The sequence below is a fragment of the Amborella trichopoda genome, chromosome 12 (assembly GCF_054954075.1).
Source record: "Amborella trichopoda isolate Santa Cruz 75 chromosome 12, AtrichopodaSantaCruz75HAP2 v2.0, whole genome shotgun sequence".
In the NCBI taxonomy this organism is placed as follows: domain Eukaryota; kingdom Viridiplantae; phylum Streptophyta; class Magnoliopsida; order Amborellales; family Amborellaceae; genus Amborella; species Amborella trichopoda.
In genome coordinates, this window is record NC_142347.1 from 17,566,129 (window position 1) to 17,585,784 (window position 19,656).

The window sequence follows — 19,656 nt, forward strand, 5'->3', positions numbered from 1 at the left end:
ATTTGAATATACAAAAACAATTTCTTCTAGTGAAATTTTCGAGGTGCCCTCTAATTTGATTGTTTGGAGCGTCGGCTACCATGGATCCACATTGATTATTTAGTCCACTCATTTGAACTTTCAACCAAAGAATCCCAATACAGTGAAGACGAGTGTCCAGGTTCATCCTTTCTTTTCTCGTATAAGAGGGGGGTGGGCCCTATCCGATCACGCTGTCTCTCTCTACTCAACCGTCGAAAGCGGCGGCGTGATACGCGCTTCTTGTTTTTTTTTCTTTTTTTTTTTTCGAACTCTTCTCTCTTGACTGGGAAGAAAATGTTTTCTCTGTCAAATAAAAATCAGATCACTGGTGAAGAAGAAGGAAAAGAGAGAGCGATGGGGTTTCACGCTTTGGATGAGAAGTCTCTTGTTCGGTACATTGAGTCGACTCCTTCTCTCTCTTCTCTTCTTGGCCACAGGCTCCATGAAGGGCTGAGTGTGAAGGAAGTTGGCGATGGCAACCTCAACTTCGTCTACATAGTTGTTGGGGATCAAGGGGGTTCCTTTGTCATCAAACAGGTTTTTTCTTTGTTCATTCATTATTTTCTTATAAGCATTTTTTTATGCTCTGCGGAGTTTGTGAAGTAGGTTACATGGTAGATTTTAGCCATTTTTTGAATTGTTTGGATGTTTCAACCTGTTTTAAATAGTTTGGAGCTGCTTGAAATCAAGAAGCATACACTTTTTAAATTAGTTTAGAGTCTTGTGGTGGAGAGAAGTACGGTAAATGAACTAATGATGAATCGATGATTTATGTTCAACTGATATTAATGGTTTTTCCTGATCCAATGTGCAAAGAATACTAAAGCTGTAATGTGGTTTTATGCACGACACACCAGCAAATGGTTCATGGATTGTTTATGAAATTCTCTTCAACTGGCCATGAATTTTTCGTTGGCTCAAATGGATATAATATTAGTGTTGTGAATGTTCGTGGTGTCATGGATGCTTTTATTTCAAAAGATGGAAATGGAATAACCTCTTGTACATTACAAATGCAAGGTTCGAAGTTCCTTATCCGAAATTTAAGGTCCTTTAGTAATTCTCAGCACTGAAACCAATTGGGGTTAATACTTCTTAATTTGGGACAAATTTACAGATATGAAAGTACTGCAAAAAAAAAACAAAAAATTCTTCACATGGGGCCAATTCCCAAATATTTGGATTATTCCTCTAAGAACTCAATCCTAGATATCAACCATTGTTATGGGCTTCTGCCGAGTAACTTGGTCAAGGCTGAGTTGGTGCGAAGGCCACGGCAAGTACCCCTCCCAATAAATAAAGGAAAAATGCAAAAAAATTGGAAAACACTACTCTATTAGTTAGAATCAAGTTTTTAGATGATATTGACAGTCTTTAAGATGATTTGAGAACTTTCATATCTTTTGCCTTTTCCAAATTTTTCTAAAATATTCAAGTTCTAGATCAAGTTTTTCAATAACCGTCTTTTATAGATTTTGTGTTTCATCTTTTTAGTCTCCTATGACTTTTATTACCTATAGTATTTTTTTCTTATTGTATTATTATTGTTAAAGATTTTTTATTTTCATTTTCTTTTTTAACTTTTCCTCCTTTTCTAGAGTTGTACACAAGATGGTTGAGAGGTGATTTCCAAAACATTAATATGAACAAATGGTAATTTGTTGACTAAGGATTGATGGCGGTTGAACATCATATATTTATTGAACAAGTTTTCACAAAACTAAGGATATGTGCAGTTAATTGACAGTTCTGGCCAGAAAATATTTGCATATGATGGAGAAATGTGCTTTAGTAATTACTCCGCTCATCAACAGCTTTGATTGTATGTGATCTTTGTAGAAACTCAGGCAAATCCCACTCAAGGCTGACCCAAATCACCCAAGCTTGGCACCCTGCTAAGCCTGGAACCAAATACATTTGAACTGGCCGAGTTTGGATTGTTCCTAATATTTTATTATCTTTTTGTATAGATTCATCCGAATATTTGACTGACTCGGCTGAGTCCATGAACCTTTTAGATAAGTGGCTGGCAACTTAGGGGACCTTTAGTCACTAGGTTGCTAAATGTAATGATTGGTGAACTGGAGAAACTGTGCATACTATTACATAGACTGTCCACGTTTAAACCATAGATTGTTGCCCTAGGCAAACACATCTTGATGAGTGAGCTTCATGTTTAACTCAAATGTAGAGTCCATGATCTTCAAATCATGGTTGAGGCACATGATTTTCTTGTTTTTGTGTCCTCCATTAGAAGATGACTTGAACTCAATTCCCAAATACTCATAGCTACCAATTATATTTTAGCGTGAACATGGTAAGAATTTGGTTGCTTTGATTTGGTTATCAATAGTGCAATATGAATGTGTACCATGTATGCCACTCACATATTCTAGATCAATTCTAGATCAGGGGGAGTGTGTTCTAGTACTCTTGCACACTGTTTGTTCTATGATATATTACTTTCCCCTTGCTCTAGGTGATGAAGAAGTTTAACAACATTGGACTAGTAGATAACCTTCTTGACACAACTCCTTATTCCGTAGAAAAGAAAAATTGCATCGGTTCATCTAAATTTATCATCAATAGGGTTCAGTATTGAAGTCTTATTAGTGAGGCCCATGTATCTTCTCCCTCGACATATTGTCTTAAAGGGTTAGATGTAATATTCTTGTGTAACTTGGTGGAAATAACTATACTAGTATCCTCATATAGTTTGGCATTCATCATGCTATGTAAAAACATCAAACTCATAACTAAAATCTTCCAAACAAGACATAAATAATCTTCTGAACCAGTTTTTTTTTTTGCATAAATATGAGTGGATCTCTGAAAGTAGATGTTTGCTATCAAATTATTGTGCCCTGAAAAGCAGCCCTTAGATTGGAAAAATGTTACTCTAAAGTTTTGCCATAGGCACATGAACACCCATGGAATCAATAGGTTCAGATGGGCAATTGAAAGCAAAGTTTGGTGTGGCTTCAATAGGCGATAAAATGAGGGAAGGTAGACTGAAAAAATGTCACTAAAGTTTTGCTGCAGGTACAAGACTAAATACTCGTAAAATTAATATGCTCTAAAGTTTTGCTCAGATTGGAAAAATGTCACTCTAAAGGTTTGCTGCAGGAATAGGATTGAATACCCATAAAATAATAGGCTCAGATTGGCAAAAGAAAGCAGAGTTAGGTGTGGCTTGCGCCTAGGTGGGTGCCCAGATCCTCGTGCGCCTTGTAGTGGAAAATCATCCATTTTTAGCCCTGTAGTGGAAAATCATAGCATTTTTAAAAATATTTGCTATCCTAATGTACATATATGCAAATATTTGTGTCAATTTTTGTAATTTATTCCATTTCGCAAAATACGTTTTACTTAGGGGTTCAAAAATAAACCATAACTTTTTTATACAAATTTGGTAGTGATTCAAAAAGCAGACCGCCTAGGCGGTCCAGAAGGCCCGGGCGCATCGCCAGGCCTAAGCGGCCAATCTGGGCAGCAGTCCTGGGTGGCCACCTCCTAGGCGGTATGGAACCAGCTTAGGCAGGCGCCTAGCACCCAGTGCAGGGCGGCCGCCCAGGGCTTGCGCCCCGCCTAGGCGGGCACTCCACCTAGAGGCAGAAATTTTTTGTTTTTTGGTATTGATTTTTTTTTTAAATATAAAGGGTTAGAATGATGGTTTTAAGTTCATTTGAAACTTAAAACTTATTGGAGCCCATTTTAGAGAGAGAAATCCTCCAAAAAACTAGATTTTGGTGATTTTCTTTAGGTTCAATCTCAAAGTTGACAAAAATTGATCAAAATATCACCCATTGATATTAGATTTAATTTTTGATGTTTTATAAATTTATTGGGGGGTTTTAGAAGATTTTGAGTCATTTGAAGCATCTTTGAGGTAGAAGTTTTAAGATTGAGCAATGAAACTCAAAGTAAGTGCCCGAAATACCTAATTTTTATTTTTTATACTATATATCCTTTTTTCTTTCAAATGGGCATCCTTTTTGGATTTGACTGGCCACCCAGGTTCTGGGCGCCTGCCAAGGCGTTGGGCCCGCCTAGGTGCTGGGTGGCCTGGACCCCCCAGGCAGCCTTGTACCCACCTAGCGCTTTTTGAAACATTGAAACTTGGGGGTCAAAATGACCCATTCGGCCCTTTTGGACGAATTTAAAAAGCAATTTCCGCTTGACTTCACTAGGCGCCTACCCAAGAAAAAATGCCCGTTTCGGGTGCCTTTTCATGAGGCATGCGTTTTTTTGTTAAAAATCGCCTAGGCGGGCGCCTAGGCGCCGGGCAGACCGTTTTTTTAAACAATGATAGGCCATAAGATGAGGGAAAGTAGACTTAGGTGGCTGTTGGAGGAGACCTGGTGTGGGGGTGTACAAAGTCCATTATAGGTAATATTTAGGCACATATCTTGTTTTATGCTTTCTTGTTCCCAATCTCCTTTAATGTAATTTTACTTATGTAATGAAGAAGTTTTGAAGTAAGAATCCAATTTATTTTTGCTTATTTATATGAGTTATTGTAATTCTTGGACATATGTAAGTGGTCAAGCCAGTATCGCGAAAGGAAATTTTAAACTTTATATACTGTGTTAGTTCACGTCGTCCACTTTCATTATTTTCATTAAAAAATGTTGAATTTGGTTTGCAACTTGGAACAATTGTGACCTTTTAGTAATTTGGCTCCACTTAAGTTACTTGAACTGAACGTGCTATACCCCCATATTTGTTCCGGGTTTGAAACTTCAACACAATTTTGGAAATTAAACAAAAAGTTTAGGGTTTGGCTTGGACAAGCCATGATATTTAGGCCATTTTGCTCAAGTAACTTAAGTGTCCAAATTACCAAAATGGCTTCATTTGGTCACATAGTTTTAAAAAGCGGACCGCCCAGCGCCTAGGCGGTCCAAAAGGCTTGGGCACATTGCCGAGGCCTAGGCGGCCAAACTAGGCATCCCTGGGTGCCCGGGAACCCGCCTAGGCGCCCGTTTGAACCCACCTAGGTGGCTGCTCAGGGCCTGCATCCCACCCAAGGGTGGAAATGCGGCTCCTTGAAGGTATTTTTGGATCATTTTTTTAATACTAAAGGGGAAAAATTATGGGTTTTAGGTTCATTTGAAACCTAAAACCCATTAGAGGCTATTTTATAGAGAGAAAACCCAAAAAAAGAAAAATTCTACTATGCCGCCAGGTTCTGAGCACCTGCCTGGGTGCCCGCCTAGGCGTTGGGGGGCTTGGAGCCCCCCGACCGCCTAGGTGCCGCCTAGCGCTTTTTGAAACATTGTTTGGTCAAGGTTTCAAACTTGGAATCTGGCCAGTTTGGGTACTTTGTTATTTAATACTTGAGGAGGTACCTAAGTGATATGAGTTTTGAAAAGTAACCACATTGTTGATATATTAGTTAATTTAGCACTGATTTTGTGATGTGGTTTTACCATTTTGTTACTAGTTTTCCTAGATATATGCATGAGAATGGCATCAATATGGTTGAGTGCAAGCTAAGACCCTTGGGCTCTACAAGCGACAGGATTAAAGTCACTGTCACCCTGCCTCGTTTTGGGCAAGAAACTGAAAATAATTCTTTGGCTGATCGACATTAGGCTTTACATTAAACTTGGGTCGTGACCTAAATACCTGACTTATGGAGATGTCATGATCCAATTGTTTGTTCTCCAATCAAGCTTAATTTTGATGGTTGTTCCCTCGAAACCATATTCTAGTGGGCATTAGTTGGATAGTTAGATTTTATGCACCCAAGCATTTTCCATCTGTGTCGGGATCCATTGGCATGGCAAACACCCCAAAGGCTGACGCTACCACTTTGTTAGAAGGCCTTAAATTGCGTGATCATCTTGGACTCCTTCCTGCAACAGGGACGTTATTTTATGAGCGTTATCAGGGGGCCTTAAAAGATTCCCTCTTCATCACATAGAACAACTGTTTGACCAAGTTTTTGAGATTTGCAGCATTTTACAAATCTTTTTAAGTATGTGTGGCATGAGGCAAACATGGTCGCCGATGTATTTACAAATGACGGTGCAGCCAGCATTGGTTTCAATGTAATCAGGTCTTAGTTCTGAACTGGACAGTTTGTGCAGTTCATTGTATAAATTTTGTTGCAGGCTTTGCCCTTGTTTGGATAGCTGTTGCTTATCCCAGCCATATGAATCCTTGCAAGACATTAATACATAGTTGAATCTATCAAAAAAGAAAAGGGGTAAAAAAGAGCGCAAATGTCTTGTGAAATGGATGCAGGAAGTTGTGGATAGGAAGTAATTCTTTGTTAATTGTGACAGAATTACCTAAATTGCATACTTCATGTATGGGCACCCATATATGCATTGCTATGTTGTATGCACAATCACCTGTATCTTAACTTGTATGTTTCTTCTGTTTTAGCATATTTATCTTGAATCTATCAAAAAAGAAAGATAAGAAAGAGTGCGAATGTCTTTTGAAATGGATGCAGGAAGTTATGGATTGGACATATTTATTTGTTAATTGTAATGGAATTACCTAAATTGCATACTTCATGTATGGGCAGCCATATATTCATTGCTATGCTGTATGCACACTCACAAGTATCTCGACTTGTATGCTTCTTCTCTTTTGGCATATTTATCAATTTCTCGGTTTTCAATTCTTTTGGATAATCTTTTGGTAACACTTATGTAACCTGTTCTGAAATCTTCATGACGGGTTCTATAAAAAATCATGCTACATATGTTCAACCTTTTCCCCTTGTTAATGCTGGAGTTATTGTCCTATTTGCATTTTTCTATTTTTTGTAGTAAGCCATGATGATTATTCTCAACTTCAAAGTGCATTGACAAAACAGGCTCTTCCATACATTCGTTGCATAGGGGAGTCATGGCCAATGACAAAGGAACGGGCATATTTTGAGGCAACCACCTTAATGAAACATGGTCAATTATGTCCTGAGCATGTTCCAGAAGTCTATCATTTTGATAGGCCCATGGCTTTGATTGCCATGCGTTATCTCAAACCTCCACATATTATTCTACGAAAAGGATTAGTAGTTGGAGTTGAATATCCATTGCTTGCTGAGCACATGTCTACTTATATGGCAAGAACTCTATTCTACACATCGCTTTTGTATCTGTCTACAACTGATCACAAATCTGCAGGTTGGAATTGCTTATCTTTTGTTTTTTGCTTGCGTTCTCTTTTAATGTTTGGGAATTCCGTTATTTTTACATTAGCTTCTTTTAGTAATGGGTTATGGCAATTTCTTATCTTCCATCAATCTCGTATGGATTACTGCAAATGTATTGAGTTGCTGTTGATCAAAGGTTTCAATTTAAATATATTGAACCGTGGTTTCCCATGTATTCAACTTTAGGATAGTTTGGTCCTGCTCTTCTAGACATCATTTCACTCTGGCAGAAGATACAAGATTGCATAATCTGTTCTAGACTCTCTAGTCATTTATATTTTTCAGGAAACTTTATTTTGAATAAATTATTATAGGTTGTAATGAAGACAATCTCCTAATATTTAATACTCAAATGGAGTTGTATCAAAATATTAAAATGTCCACGGTATTGCACCCATATTTTTGTTAAGAGTATAATAAATTTAATTTTTTTATTTTAATTGAATCCATAGAGCATTACAAGCTACTTCTCTTAGATTTCTTAATATCTTGTACTTTTTTTAACTTTTTTATAGATTGGACCCATAGAAATATCATCAATATAGGACATTTTATCCCTTCTAATATGATTTACAGTATATTTATCTTTCTACTATGATACAATATATTTTATCCCTTTCGACCTCTAATACATACAGAAAAGTTTATGGTGTTGGTTTTCCATAGATCTAGGATCTCAAATACATCTTAAGTAACTACAAATCATAGGTTTTGGAATTGGGGTGTGGAAGCGAGAGTGAGGGATTGTCACAATCTAGAGGCTCCACAATTATTTAATCAATGCATAAAAATCAAAAACCAAAATTATATTAAAACGTTGTCCAATCATCGAACAAAATATAGTAAAATGTGTGCACAAAAAATGGGTTATAAAGAAATAGCTGTTTATTAATTAAATATATTTGTAATTCATAAGTAATATTTTTAGGGTCCTTTCAAGGTTTGTTTATGTAACAATCATCTCCCGAAATACATGAAAAAGATATTATGATGAGGCACATGGGATAAATGATAGTGATACACGAGAGCTGATTTCCATTAATATGCTTTATTTGCAATTTCTCACTTTTCGGCCTCCAAATGTATATAAAGCTGCTTTATTTACAAGTTTACACTTTACTACATCCAAAGGAATTAGAGAGAGGGATGATAAAATATCACCTTGAATATTTGAGCAGGAAGAACAAGTTGTGGTGTAGGTAGACATGGATAGAGAGGAAGCCAAAGTAGAGTGTCTTGACCCCCAATTCACTCTTGATTGAGGGGCTGCACTCAAAGATATATATTCATATTGTTTCTATCCCCTATTAATTGAGGGTTAGATTAGGGTACAAATAAATCCAAAAATTATATATTTGTCCTTTATAATGAGCATGAACTGCAAATACAAGAATGAGTTGCATCAATACACAAAATTATCAACATACCCTTGACCAATTATAATGAGTACTTCCTCTCAAATTTACATCAAATTTTAACATGTACACCTTGTCCTTCAAATATTGATGTCATTCGTTTGATAACCTTTTGTTGGTATTTCTGCTATTTGATCTTTTGTGCCTATCATCATTGTTTTTTTCGGATTCAATCCTCTCCAACACGAAGTGATAATCAATCTGTCAATGTTCGGATCAATTTCTTTAGTTTCAATTTAGCCCTCACTCTCACAGGCATACAACCGTACACAGGAGCCCATGAAGCTCTATTGGCCTACAAACTATCCCTTGGCATCTCTTCAACCTAAACGAGGGATGTCCTTCTTGAAACCCTTAACTTAAGTGCCTATGCCCAAGAGAAAGGGTTTTGGATATATGACCCTAGGGCCATAAATCGCCTAACCTTAGGTCAGTCAACTAAGACACGTACTCCCACTTGAAGTGTATAATCCACTATAATTTTTACATTTACATGTTCTCATGGGCTTTAAAGTTTGCAAACCCAACATTTAATTGTACTACTCACTTCTGATATCCACTCCAATGATAATAATTCAAAATATATTAAAAAGATGATTGTTTGTAATTAATGATACTTTGGTTTTTGAATTTAGAAAAAATGGTAATCATATTATTCAATGGACTTTGATCCATATACTTTCTTGTTCGATACTCAACAAATTTGGATCATGCTCCCTTTATATTGGGATTACGATCCCTTTAACTCATGTTGTGTGTGTCATGATCCCTATCCCCCAGATCTTCAAGCATCTATCCCAATGTCGGATCCCAAAGGACAAATGGTTGATTTGCCCATTCAAAGTAATTTGATGAAAACCCGGGCATCAGTTTATAGCGTTTTCTTTGGAAGATTTTGTAGCATAGTCTTGGCTGAGCTCACTTTCTGTTGCTTTTTTTTTTTTTTTAATAAATATATTCTGGTGGAATTGCTTCTTATCCATGATTCATAGTCCAATGTTCAATGGCAAAGAGATGTTTGAGAATCCTAAGTCAGCATATGAAGAAAACCCTCAAAAACAAAAAAGAAAAAAAGAATCCTAAGTCAGCACGGGTAGAAACTGGGGTTTCCTAAGGGGCAACACATTACATAATCTTTCTGTGTCCCTACTGTTTCTTTATGGGTATATTATATGCTATTTTCAGCAATTCAAATTGTTGTTATTTCAATAGAGAATGAGCAATTCAAGAACTTGAAAGGGGAGATTTCCAAGAACTGATATGTAATAATTAATGCTATAGAAATGTTCTTTTAGATGTTCATTCCTCACTTTAGTTTCTGCGCTGTAAAGTGAGTTCATCATATTTGGCTTATGTGACTTATAGCTGCTTTTAAATGTTACTTAGTTATTCATGCTTTCTCTTGCCCATAGTCTACCCATTCTCGGTATTCCTTTATATCCTCTTCAAGTTGTTTTGTCTTGTTTTCTTTTACATTTGTTCTGATGTAGTATTGTCCGCAAAACTACAGTTGCTGATTTTTGCGGAAATGTAGAGATGTGCAGACTCACTGAGCAAGTTGTCTTTTCTGACCCATATAAGATAGCCAAGTATAATCATTGGACCTGTCCCTACTTGGATCGGGATGCCGAAGCTATTCGAGAGGACTATCAATTGAAACAGGAAATTGCAGAATTAAAATCGATGTACTGTTACTAACTACTGTATCTTATTGCATAAATTATGAATGAGTAATATACTCCCTGTTTCCCCTTGTTCCTCGAGGTATTCTGTTCCTATAGTTTCACATTTTTCAACAGGTTTTGTGAGAGAGCTCAGGCGTTAATACATGGTGATCTTCACACTGGTTCTGTGATGGTGACTGCTAATTCTACTCAAGTTTTCGATCCAGAATTTGCATTTTATGGACCCATGGGATTTGATGTAGGAGCATTTCTGGGGAACTTGATTTTGGCTTTCTATGCTCAAGATGGACATGCCAATACCAGGATTGAACGCCATGTAAGTATCTGATTGTTTTTGCTCCTCTCTTGGTGGTGTTTGTGACTTTATAGTTCTATCCTTGTGCTCTCTTTGTTTTTCTCCCCTTTTTCTCTTTCTTCTCCTTCCCATTGCATGAGTTTGTGAAGATAAATTTTTTGGTCCAACATAGGGACTTCTGACGTGATGAAGTCTACGGTTTCATCTCCACATTTTTAGATGCTTAATCAACAAAAGAATCAGATGGAATCTGGTAGTATCTTAATTTCACATCCCAGGTCATACTGCCAAACTTCCTGAATGTGACAGTCTATCCTAAAACAAAAATTTAAAATAAAACAAATTCAAAATTTTGTTACTATATATGGCCTCAAAACAAACGGTTCCATTCAAAAGTTTTTTGTGTACAAAATACATAACATATGTATACAACCTTGGTAGTACAAAAGTTACAAAAAGAAAAAGAAAAACAAATTTATTCATGACTATAAACTCCTTCCAAGCCACTCCTGCTGTACATATGAACAATACTGCTGTGACTACTCTGAAAAATTTCATAATAGCTTGATGAGTATGGCTACTCAGTAAGTGACCAGCTGTATCGTTACAAATCATGGCTAGACCTGCAAATATTTCTTAAAACAATTCACTTGAAGCAGAATTTCAGAGTATCGATTTTATTCTAATGCATGCCATTAATAAACTCATTTCTAATCTCACACATGGCATGTGTTCCTATTGAACAAATAAAATAGGTATGATACATAACTAAATGCACGTAATTCCTATTAGGATCCATTATAATCTAATTGGAGTAGTTTTAAAATATTACTGTATTGAGCATCAGGCATGATCAACACGCATTCACAACAACAAAAATCAAATCAACGTGCATTCACGACAATAAAAATCTTGTAATAGAAGCACTAACCTCGGGTTTCAGGCCTTGGATCCAAGGTTAGAACTTCTACTATCCCACAGGAAGAAGCACCACCAACGGGAAAATCCGTTGCGTAGTGCTTCACACACGCGCACAGTCCCCAGCGCGTTTTGGGTCTTTTGATAGTTAGGGGCCTTGCAAGACACGACCCTTTCATGTGCCCTTCTGGCGAGAGAGCGTTACACTACCAAAGGGGTCCTAATGAGTAGTGTCATCACATAAAGTTTGGGGGGTGCGACCCACCAAACACACATACTCCTAACTCTCCTCCTATCATAGAGAGTTAGGGAAAATCACAGCTGCCAGCACAATATCGCATCATATCATCATAGGGGCATGTTTCCATGCACTCATATCTTATCAAAAGCATGTTACCATACACACATATCTCATCAGAAGCATGTTGCTATGCACATATATCTCATCAAAAGCATGTTGCCATGTACATATATAGCAGGTCTCTTATGTAATCACAAGAAACATAACCACGTCTATGCTACACATATAGTCACGAGTGGCATCACTATATTGTATTATTATGCATATAAATCAAAGACATCATTATGTCAATTGCAGGTTATATATCAATTAATAGATGTCAGGAAACATTAATATTGTATTTTCAAAATATCCTTTAATCACTTGCACATAACACTTGCACATAATAATTGCGCATCACACTTGCACCTAACAATTATGCATAACGATTGCGCATCACAATTGCGCGTAACACTAGCGCATAACACTCACACATAACACTTACTGTATGTCAAAAATAAATACTGAAATACGTAAAACTTACAGTACCAGAACTGTTACCATTAGATGCAGAATTATTTTTGAGAATATTCTAGAAATATCAAGAAAATGAAGCCACTTACAATACCCAACATTTAAGCGTAAAACTTATTGTTCAGAAATCTTACAATTATATGGAGAAATATCAAGTTTATTTCTAATAATTTACATTATCTCAAATTCTCAACCATGGACATGAGTAATACATTTATTTCTAATAATTTACGGTATTTAAAATTCCTAACAATTAACAATGATAATAATTTTATTTCTAATAATTTCTGGTTTCTAAAATTCTGAACAATAGACAGGGATAATAAATTTATTTATGATAATTTCCAGTATATAAAATTTCTAGCAATAGATAAAAATATACCAATTTTACTATAAAAGGATTATTTCTCAGGAGAATGAGGTCACTTACCTATATGTCACTCTTAATTATTTTTCAATATTTTAATTAGTGCAAATATTATTATTTTGAACAATGCATAACCTTTACAATATATTTAAGCAGTTACAATATATATAAGCAGTTACAATAGCAAAATTTTAATATTACGATTAGTATAATTGAACCAGTTACAGTTTTAAAAGTTTCAAGCAGTGCAAATACGAGTAGTCATTGTTTCAAAAAGCGATCCGCCTAGCGCCTAGGCGGATATCCCTGGGCGCCCGCCTGAACTTGCCTAGGCAGCTGACCAGGGCTTGCGACCCACCCAGGGGCAGAAATGCGGCTCTTTGAGGGTATTTTTGGGTCTTTTTTTAATATTAAATGGGCAAAATTGTGGGTTTTAGGTCCATTTGAAACTTAAAACCCGTTAGAGGCTATTCTAGGGGGAGAAACCCAAAAAAAATTATTTTTCTAGTGGGCCACCCAGGTTCTTGGCGCCCTTCTAGGCCCTGAGCTGCCTGGACCCCCCCGACCGCATAGGTGCCGCCTAGCGCCTTTGAGACACTGCGAGTAGTATATTTGGAGCAGTTTTAAAAGTTACAGTGATATTTGGAGCGATTTTCAAAGTTACAGTGATGTTTGGAGCAAATACGAGTAGCATATTTGGAGCAGTTTTAAAAGTTACAATGATAAAATTTTTAAGCAGTGCATGTAATATGCACACAAAATATTATGAACATAGATTGGAATTTACATAATATAATGTTGTAATGATGGCATAATTTATTACTTGTTATTGTGAGAACAATAATAGCATCCTTATAAGGGAACAAAGAGGATATTATGAGTATATGATTACAAGAATATTATTAAGAGAGAGAGGGAAACAAATTAAATAAGGGGTGCAGTTGGCATACGGACGTCTCCGTCGGTGTAGAGGTACGGTGCCCTTCAAATTTTATCATGGTATAGAATTTTGATGTAAAATGTTATTAGGATTATCTCAAAATTTATTTTTATATCTAATTATAAAATTTTAAATTTAAAAAATGGTTAAAATCTAGTAGATCTATAAACATATGAAAATCTTGAAAGTGGATGGTGTAGATAATATGTTGTAAAATGTACTATTTCTGAGACTTAAATCTTTTTATTTTTCATAGTCATACATCTCGATGTCGAGATGATCAATCAAAGGGTTTTTCAACATTAAAACTACCTTTTCCGATGGATTTTTGAGGGGCATCCGTCGTTCTACATTATAAGGTAGCATCCTTATATAAACTTTTTCCTTAAATAAGATACAATGATGGAGAGAGAGAGAGGAGACTTATGTGGAGAGAGGAAGAGGTGAAACCCTTAATGAGCCCTATCATTAGCCCATGAGGAGGGGAAGGAATGTTTTTAAGGTGATGGAGGACATTCCTCAACTTGACACTTGTCAAGTCATGTGTCCTCCCTTAGTAATTTCATGTTTTTTGTTAATTGTTTTCCTAATGCCACATAACCCCTTATTTTATCTTGTTTTGCCACCTTGCTTCTTATTATTAGGTCATGATGCCACATAGTCTTAATTAAATGTTTCCTTAAACAATTCGGTGGGAAAGGAAGGTGTTGAGAAAAGGTCGTCTCAAGGTGCACTCTCAACATAATGGTCCATCACTTAAAACTTCTTATTTTTTTATTATTATTATTATTATTATGATATATTTTTTATATTACGATTATTACTATTATTATTCATATTATTATTTATTTATTTATTATTAATTTTTTTTTTCAAAAATTCCCAAAAATTTGGGTTGTTACAATAGCTATTTCTATTACTTACTAAATGGGCAAAGTTTGATGTGGTTCTGACAACAGATCCAAACATAATAACTATGGTCCATGGATACTTTATATGTCTAACATATTGGTATCTACATGGTAAAACACTAATAGACGCTTAATCAACAGAAGAATGAGAGGAAATCTGGTAGTATGTTGAGTGATTTCTATAACTTACTAAATGGTTAAAGTTTGATGTGGTTCTGACAACAAACCCAACCATAATATCTATGATCCATGGATACTTTATATGCCTAAGATATTGGAATCGACATAGTAAGACGCCAATACTGCTACTGGACTCATATGATACTTAATATCATACTTATTTTAGATGAACAACTTTCGTATAGTGAGAGCTTTTCTCCATCCCTTCACACTCCTCATCCCAAGGTCTCAAAAAGTTAAACTGGTTAACCTAGTCATCAGGTTACAAGTTTTTATAATGGTCCTTTTGTTGAAATTTTCATAATTCACAAAATACGGAAGAATGCCATGCCCATTGACTTGGCACCTGACCTTAAGAGGACTATTTTAACCTCACTGGAACCTTTCATTCATGTGCCTATAAATCCTGCCACCCAAATTTAGGCCAAGGTGATTCCGGTTGTAACAAGCTTCAACTTCCTCTCTCATTTCCTTTTCACAAAACAACCCCTCATCAACCATTGCACAACCCTACTATTCAAAGTGGTTGCCGGAATTTGAAATTGCAGCCACCCCATTGCTTGAGCTTAAATTTCCAGCAGCCCCATCACCCAAATGTTCACCAGAAAATTGATGAAATCTGCTATCTATTGTGGTTGATTAATGTCGCATAAATTTTCAGTAAATTTTGAAGAAGGGGTGGTTGAGTTGGGGTCATTGTTCGCAAAATCGCCCGATCTAACCGCTAACCGCCTGGTTAGATAGGAACCGGCTAGTGGCCGGTTCCGGTTTTGGGTAGTTAGGGTGATCAACCTGTATTTTAAAAAAAAATTCAAAAAAATGTATATAAATTCTCGAAAATAAGGAATTTGATTTGTAATGTATTTTTAAATATTCTTTTCAATATGGTAAAGATTAAAAATTGTTTTGGTCATAAATACTCCCTTTTATATTTTTCCATCCTTTTTAGAAAATTTAAAAAATAGCCTTTGGAAAATCCATTTTTTTCATTATTTTTCAGCTTCATTTGAATGTGTTTATTTTAATCATTCTTTATATGCTTTCATATTTTAGTAGATTTTTTTTTGTATTTTTTTTTAATTTTTTTCAACACTTTTTTGACCACTCGAGACTTGCCTGGTTAGATCGGTTGAATCGGCCGGTTTACCGGTTAGGCTGGTTAAACCGCTTCTAGGCCCATGTCCGGTTAACCATTCCGGTTCGATTTTGCGAACACTGGTTGGGGTCAATGGGTCATATTTTGGTGACTTTTTCCTTGACATGGTTTGCAAAGAGAATTTTAAAGGATTAGAGCCTGGCAAACCTCTCCAAAAACTTGGACAATAGCATATTGTTGTTAAAAGGAGTTTAGATAACGAAAGTAGCTCAATAGGTGCGTTAGATATTCAGCACCAAAAACCTGGACAATAGCAGAGTGGGTCCTTCAACCCTTTCACCATTGCTACACCTCTTCCCAAGGGTTCTCAACCCTCACCTCCTCACTAACCATAGCGTTTGGTGAATGCAACCTGCAAAGCACCACTCATTGAGATATTAGCCTTAGTCTTTGCTTTCTCTCTCGCCGCCTCCTTTGCATCCTACCCATCAACTCTAAATCAGAAGTGTGAGAAGAATAACTTTCATCGCAAAAAACCTTTCCATATGGTCCTCCCACTCTTCTTTCTTTCCTACCTCTTCTTCTTCCCATTGGCTACTAAACCACCCTATGTCTGTGGAAGAAATGCCACCTATAGCAGCTGGCATACTTGCAATTGTTCATCTTGTAAGGGTTGCTTGATTTTGTGTTTTTGTTTCATAGTAACAAGTTGGGCGACATATGGGGTTACAGTGGGGTATGTTCGTTCTTCTCTTTCAGAGAAAGGGACCCATTGTGAAAACCATTAACCCAATAACCCTTTGAACCTTTTCAGTCCTCAGGATGAGGTGCGTGATTGGATGCCGACCTCCTATATCTTTCGAATTGTTTGATACTCTTTTCTTCAGGGGCTTATATGCTTTCCTCAACTTCTATAGTTCTCTTACATAGGGTATTTATGGAGGAAATTATTCCTTTATAAGCAGAGAGGGAAGGTACCCTTTTCATTTTAGGCCTATAGGATTGCTTTTTGAAAACAACTGGCTTTCTAGAAGCTTTAGGGAGGTTGCAGGCACGAGGAACTCACTGGTTTTGGGAGGTGGTCAGGTCTTAGGAAGAGGAAACACAGTCTCATATGCTTGAAGAGGATGAGAGAGCAGAGGGGCATCACAATTGTCAAGAGAGAGGGACGGAGGTAGTGAGAGGCGACGACCAACCTATAGTCATGGGAATCTTCCACCTTGGGTGGGGATTCCACTTCGAAATCTCAATTCGGTGTCTGGTCACTGAATCTTCGTGGAACCCAATTTTTTAATGTTAGGAATCTCGCTTCCGATTTTTTGGATTCCAGGTTCCATAGCATCAAATGTACAGTTCATAGGTGGACAATATTGTGAATCGATCAACATGGATTTTTGAGGTGCGTCTTTAATTCTATATTTTAAGATTGTAATCGTATATAAATGGTTTTCTTTAAAATACAAATCGAGCAGAACAACTAACATTTAGAAAATCTGGAAAACGGATGGTCCATATAACTTGTTACTAGATGTACTATGTTTTGGGCTTGAAATTGTTATTTTTCTTCATGTCCATACATCTCGAGGTCGAGATGATCAATTGGATGGTTTTGCAATGTTGGACATTTGCATCTGTAGGATTTTTAAGGTGCACCTTACTTCATCAGTATATGTTTTTTTTTTGATAATGTTAACATTGTGTTGCTATATAAAGAGAAAGAATATAGCAGATTGAGGGAGGAGAGGACCGAGAATACCCACGAGGCAGGTGTCTCAGTCAAAAAATTAAGCCAGTAACCCTATACAACGTATATCCTTTTGAAGTGGCTGTAACCAAAAGATTGAGGTCTCAAAAAATTGGGCTTATAAGCATGCCCTGTTACAAAAAGCAACAACCCAAAAGTCTAGTGTCCTAGAAGACTTCGATGGTCCAATGCAAAAAGGTGGTGGACCATTCATTGTCTTCCATGTGTGGTCGTCGTCGCTCACCATATTTAGTGAGAAGGTCGGTGAACTCGTTCGACGTCCGCCATGTATGCCTCCAACAGATGTTGGTATCCCTGCATAAGTGGTAAATTTCATAAAAAATTCTAGAAAGATACCAAGGAGGGGTAATGGTGCCTACTGCCCATGATAGAATGTTTTTTGCGTCTCCTTCCATCACTAAGGATTGGCCCCAAGATGGATTAAAAAATTTTAGACCCGTTAGGAGTGCCAATGCTTTGGCAAATTGTGAATCTCTATGTCTGACATATTCTGAGTATGTCATGTGAACATTTCGATTGTGGTCGCGCAAAACTCCCCCTACTCCTGACGGGCCTGGGTTTCCTAGGGAACAACCATCGAAGTTAAGCTTTATGGCATTTTCTAGAGGAGGTAACCAGTTGTGAGGTCGCTGTAGCTTGAAAGGCTGGAGTCGGATAATATTGTCCCGTTGTCTGAGGAAAGAACTCATAGGAATCCCACCAAAGCTGCTGTGGATGGAAGCCCAAAAAGTTACGAGTGATGTAACCTTATGAAACAGCCCGAAAATTTCATTTCTGTGTCCTTGAAAGACCCTCTCATTTCTTTCTAGCCATAAAACCCATACGGTAGCAGCGATTGCTGCCCTCCACAAGGTTCTACCAGCTTTGGGCCAAGGACCACCTGAATAATGAAGAAATAAATCTTTTGCCGAATGAGGAAGGACCCATTTGAGTCTAAATAAATGTAGAATCAGTGTCCAAAGCTCAAAAGCCACACTGCAATTTAGAAAGTGGTGGAGGTTGGACTCCTCTTTCAGGCACATTACACATCTATTGGGGAGTGGCATGCCGCTTTTTTGGAGCTGATCAAGTGTGAGGGCCCGTTGACAGCCGGCTATCCAATTGAAAGACTGAACTTTTGGAGGAGCTATTGTGTTCCACACTTTGGAGGAGGAGAGATGGGATTTAAAGGGAAAGTAGGAGGCTGGATAAGTTTCTTATAGAAAGTTGCTACTGAAAACTTACTAGATGGAGATAGTGTCCAAACCAAAGAATCACTCCTTGATAAAGGTAAGAACACCGGGTGAAGAGCAGCCGATAGAGTGGTGAAAGCTAATGTTTCCTCTTCAGTAAGATTCCTTCAAAAAGAAGGGTTCCAAGTTCTACGCCCCCCTGCCAAGACCATTTCATTTGCAATACTGGACTCTTTGTTGGAAGCAAGTTGAAACAGATTAGGAAACAGGTCCCTAAGGGGAGCATGTCCAATCCACAAATCAGACCAGAAGCGAACTATGTTTCCTTGTTTTGGATGGAAATGCAGTGCTTTCTTGAACTAAGCAAGAGAAGAGGCGAGAGATTTCCAAACTCCTGAAGCCTTGCTACGTGAGGGCCTTTAAGTACCCAATTGTGATCCGGAATGTTATATTTATTTCGAATAACCTGTGCCCAGAAAGAGTTTGGTTGGGTGGCCAATCTCCACCACCACTTCCCCAATAGAGCCAGATTATGTTTTCTTAGATCTCTGATGCCTAAACCACCTTGGACTTTGGGCAGTCAGACTCTATCTTAAGAGATTAGATGATGTCTCGTTTTTTTGGCTTGGCCGGACCACAGAAATTTCCTCATCAGTTGATCCAATCTATTAGCCACCGATGCTGGCATATGGAAAATAGACATTAAGTAAATAGGGGAGTTTGCCAGTGTAGCCTTAACCAAAGTAGAACGACCGGCCAGGGAAAAAAATCTTCCTTTCCATCCAGCTAGACGCCTATCAACTCTATCAATCACTTGGGCCCAATGTCTCTTTTTAGGTTTCCTTAAGCCTAAAGGGATCCCCAAATAAGTGGTAGGGCAGTCCTCTACTTTATAATCCCAAG

General features: G+C 37.2%; 1 protein-coding gene across 1 annotated transcript in view; it reads left to right on the forward strand.

Moving 5' to 3' along the window:
- The first annotated feature begins 306 nt into the window (after window positions 1–306).
- LOC18437001 (methylthioribose kinase) overlaps window positions 307–19,656 on the forward strand; it is a 34,250-nt gene continuing 14,900 nt past the window's right edge. The window contains exons 1-4 of the mRNA XM_011626134.3: window positions 307–558; window positions 6,857–7,166; window positions 10,121–10,295; window positions 10,410–10,611. Of these exons, the coding sequence (XP_011624436.1) occupies window positions 316–558; window positions 6,857–7,166; window positions 10,121–10,295; window positions 10,410–10,611 (930 nt within the window). The 5' untranslated portion in view covers window positions 307–315. The remainder of the gene's footprint in view (window positions 559–6,856; window positions 7,167–10,120; window positions 10,296–10,409; window positions 10,612–19,656) is intronic.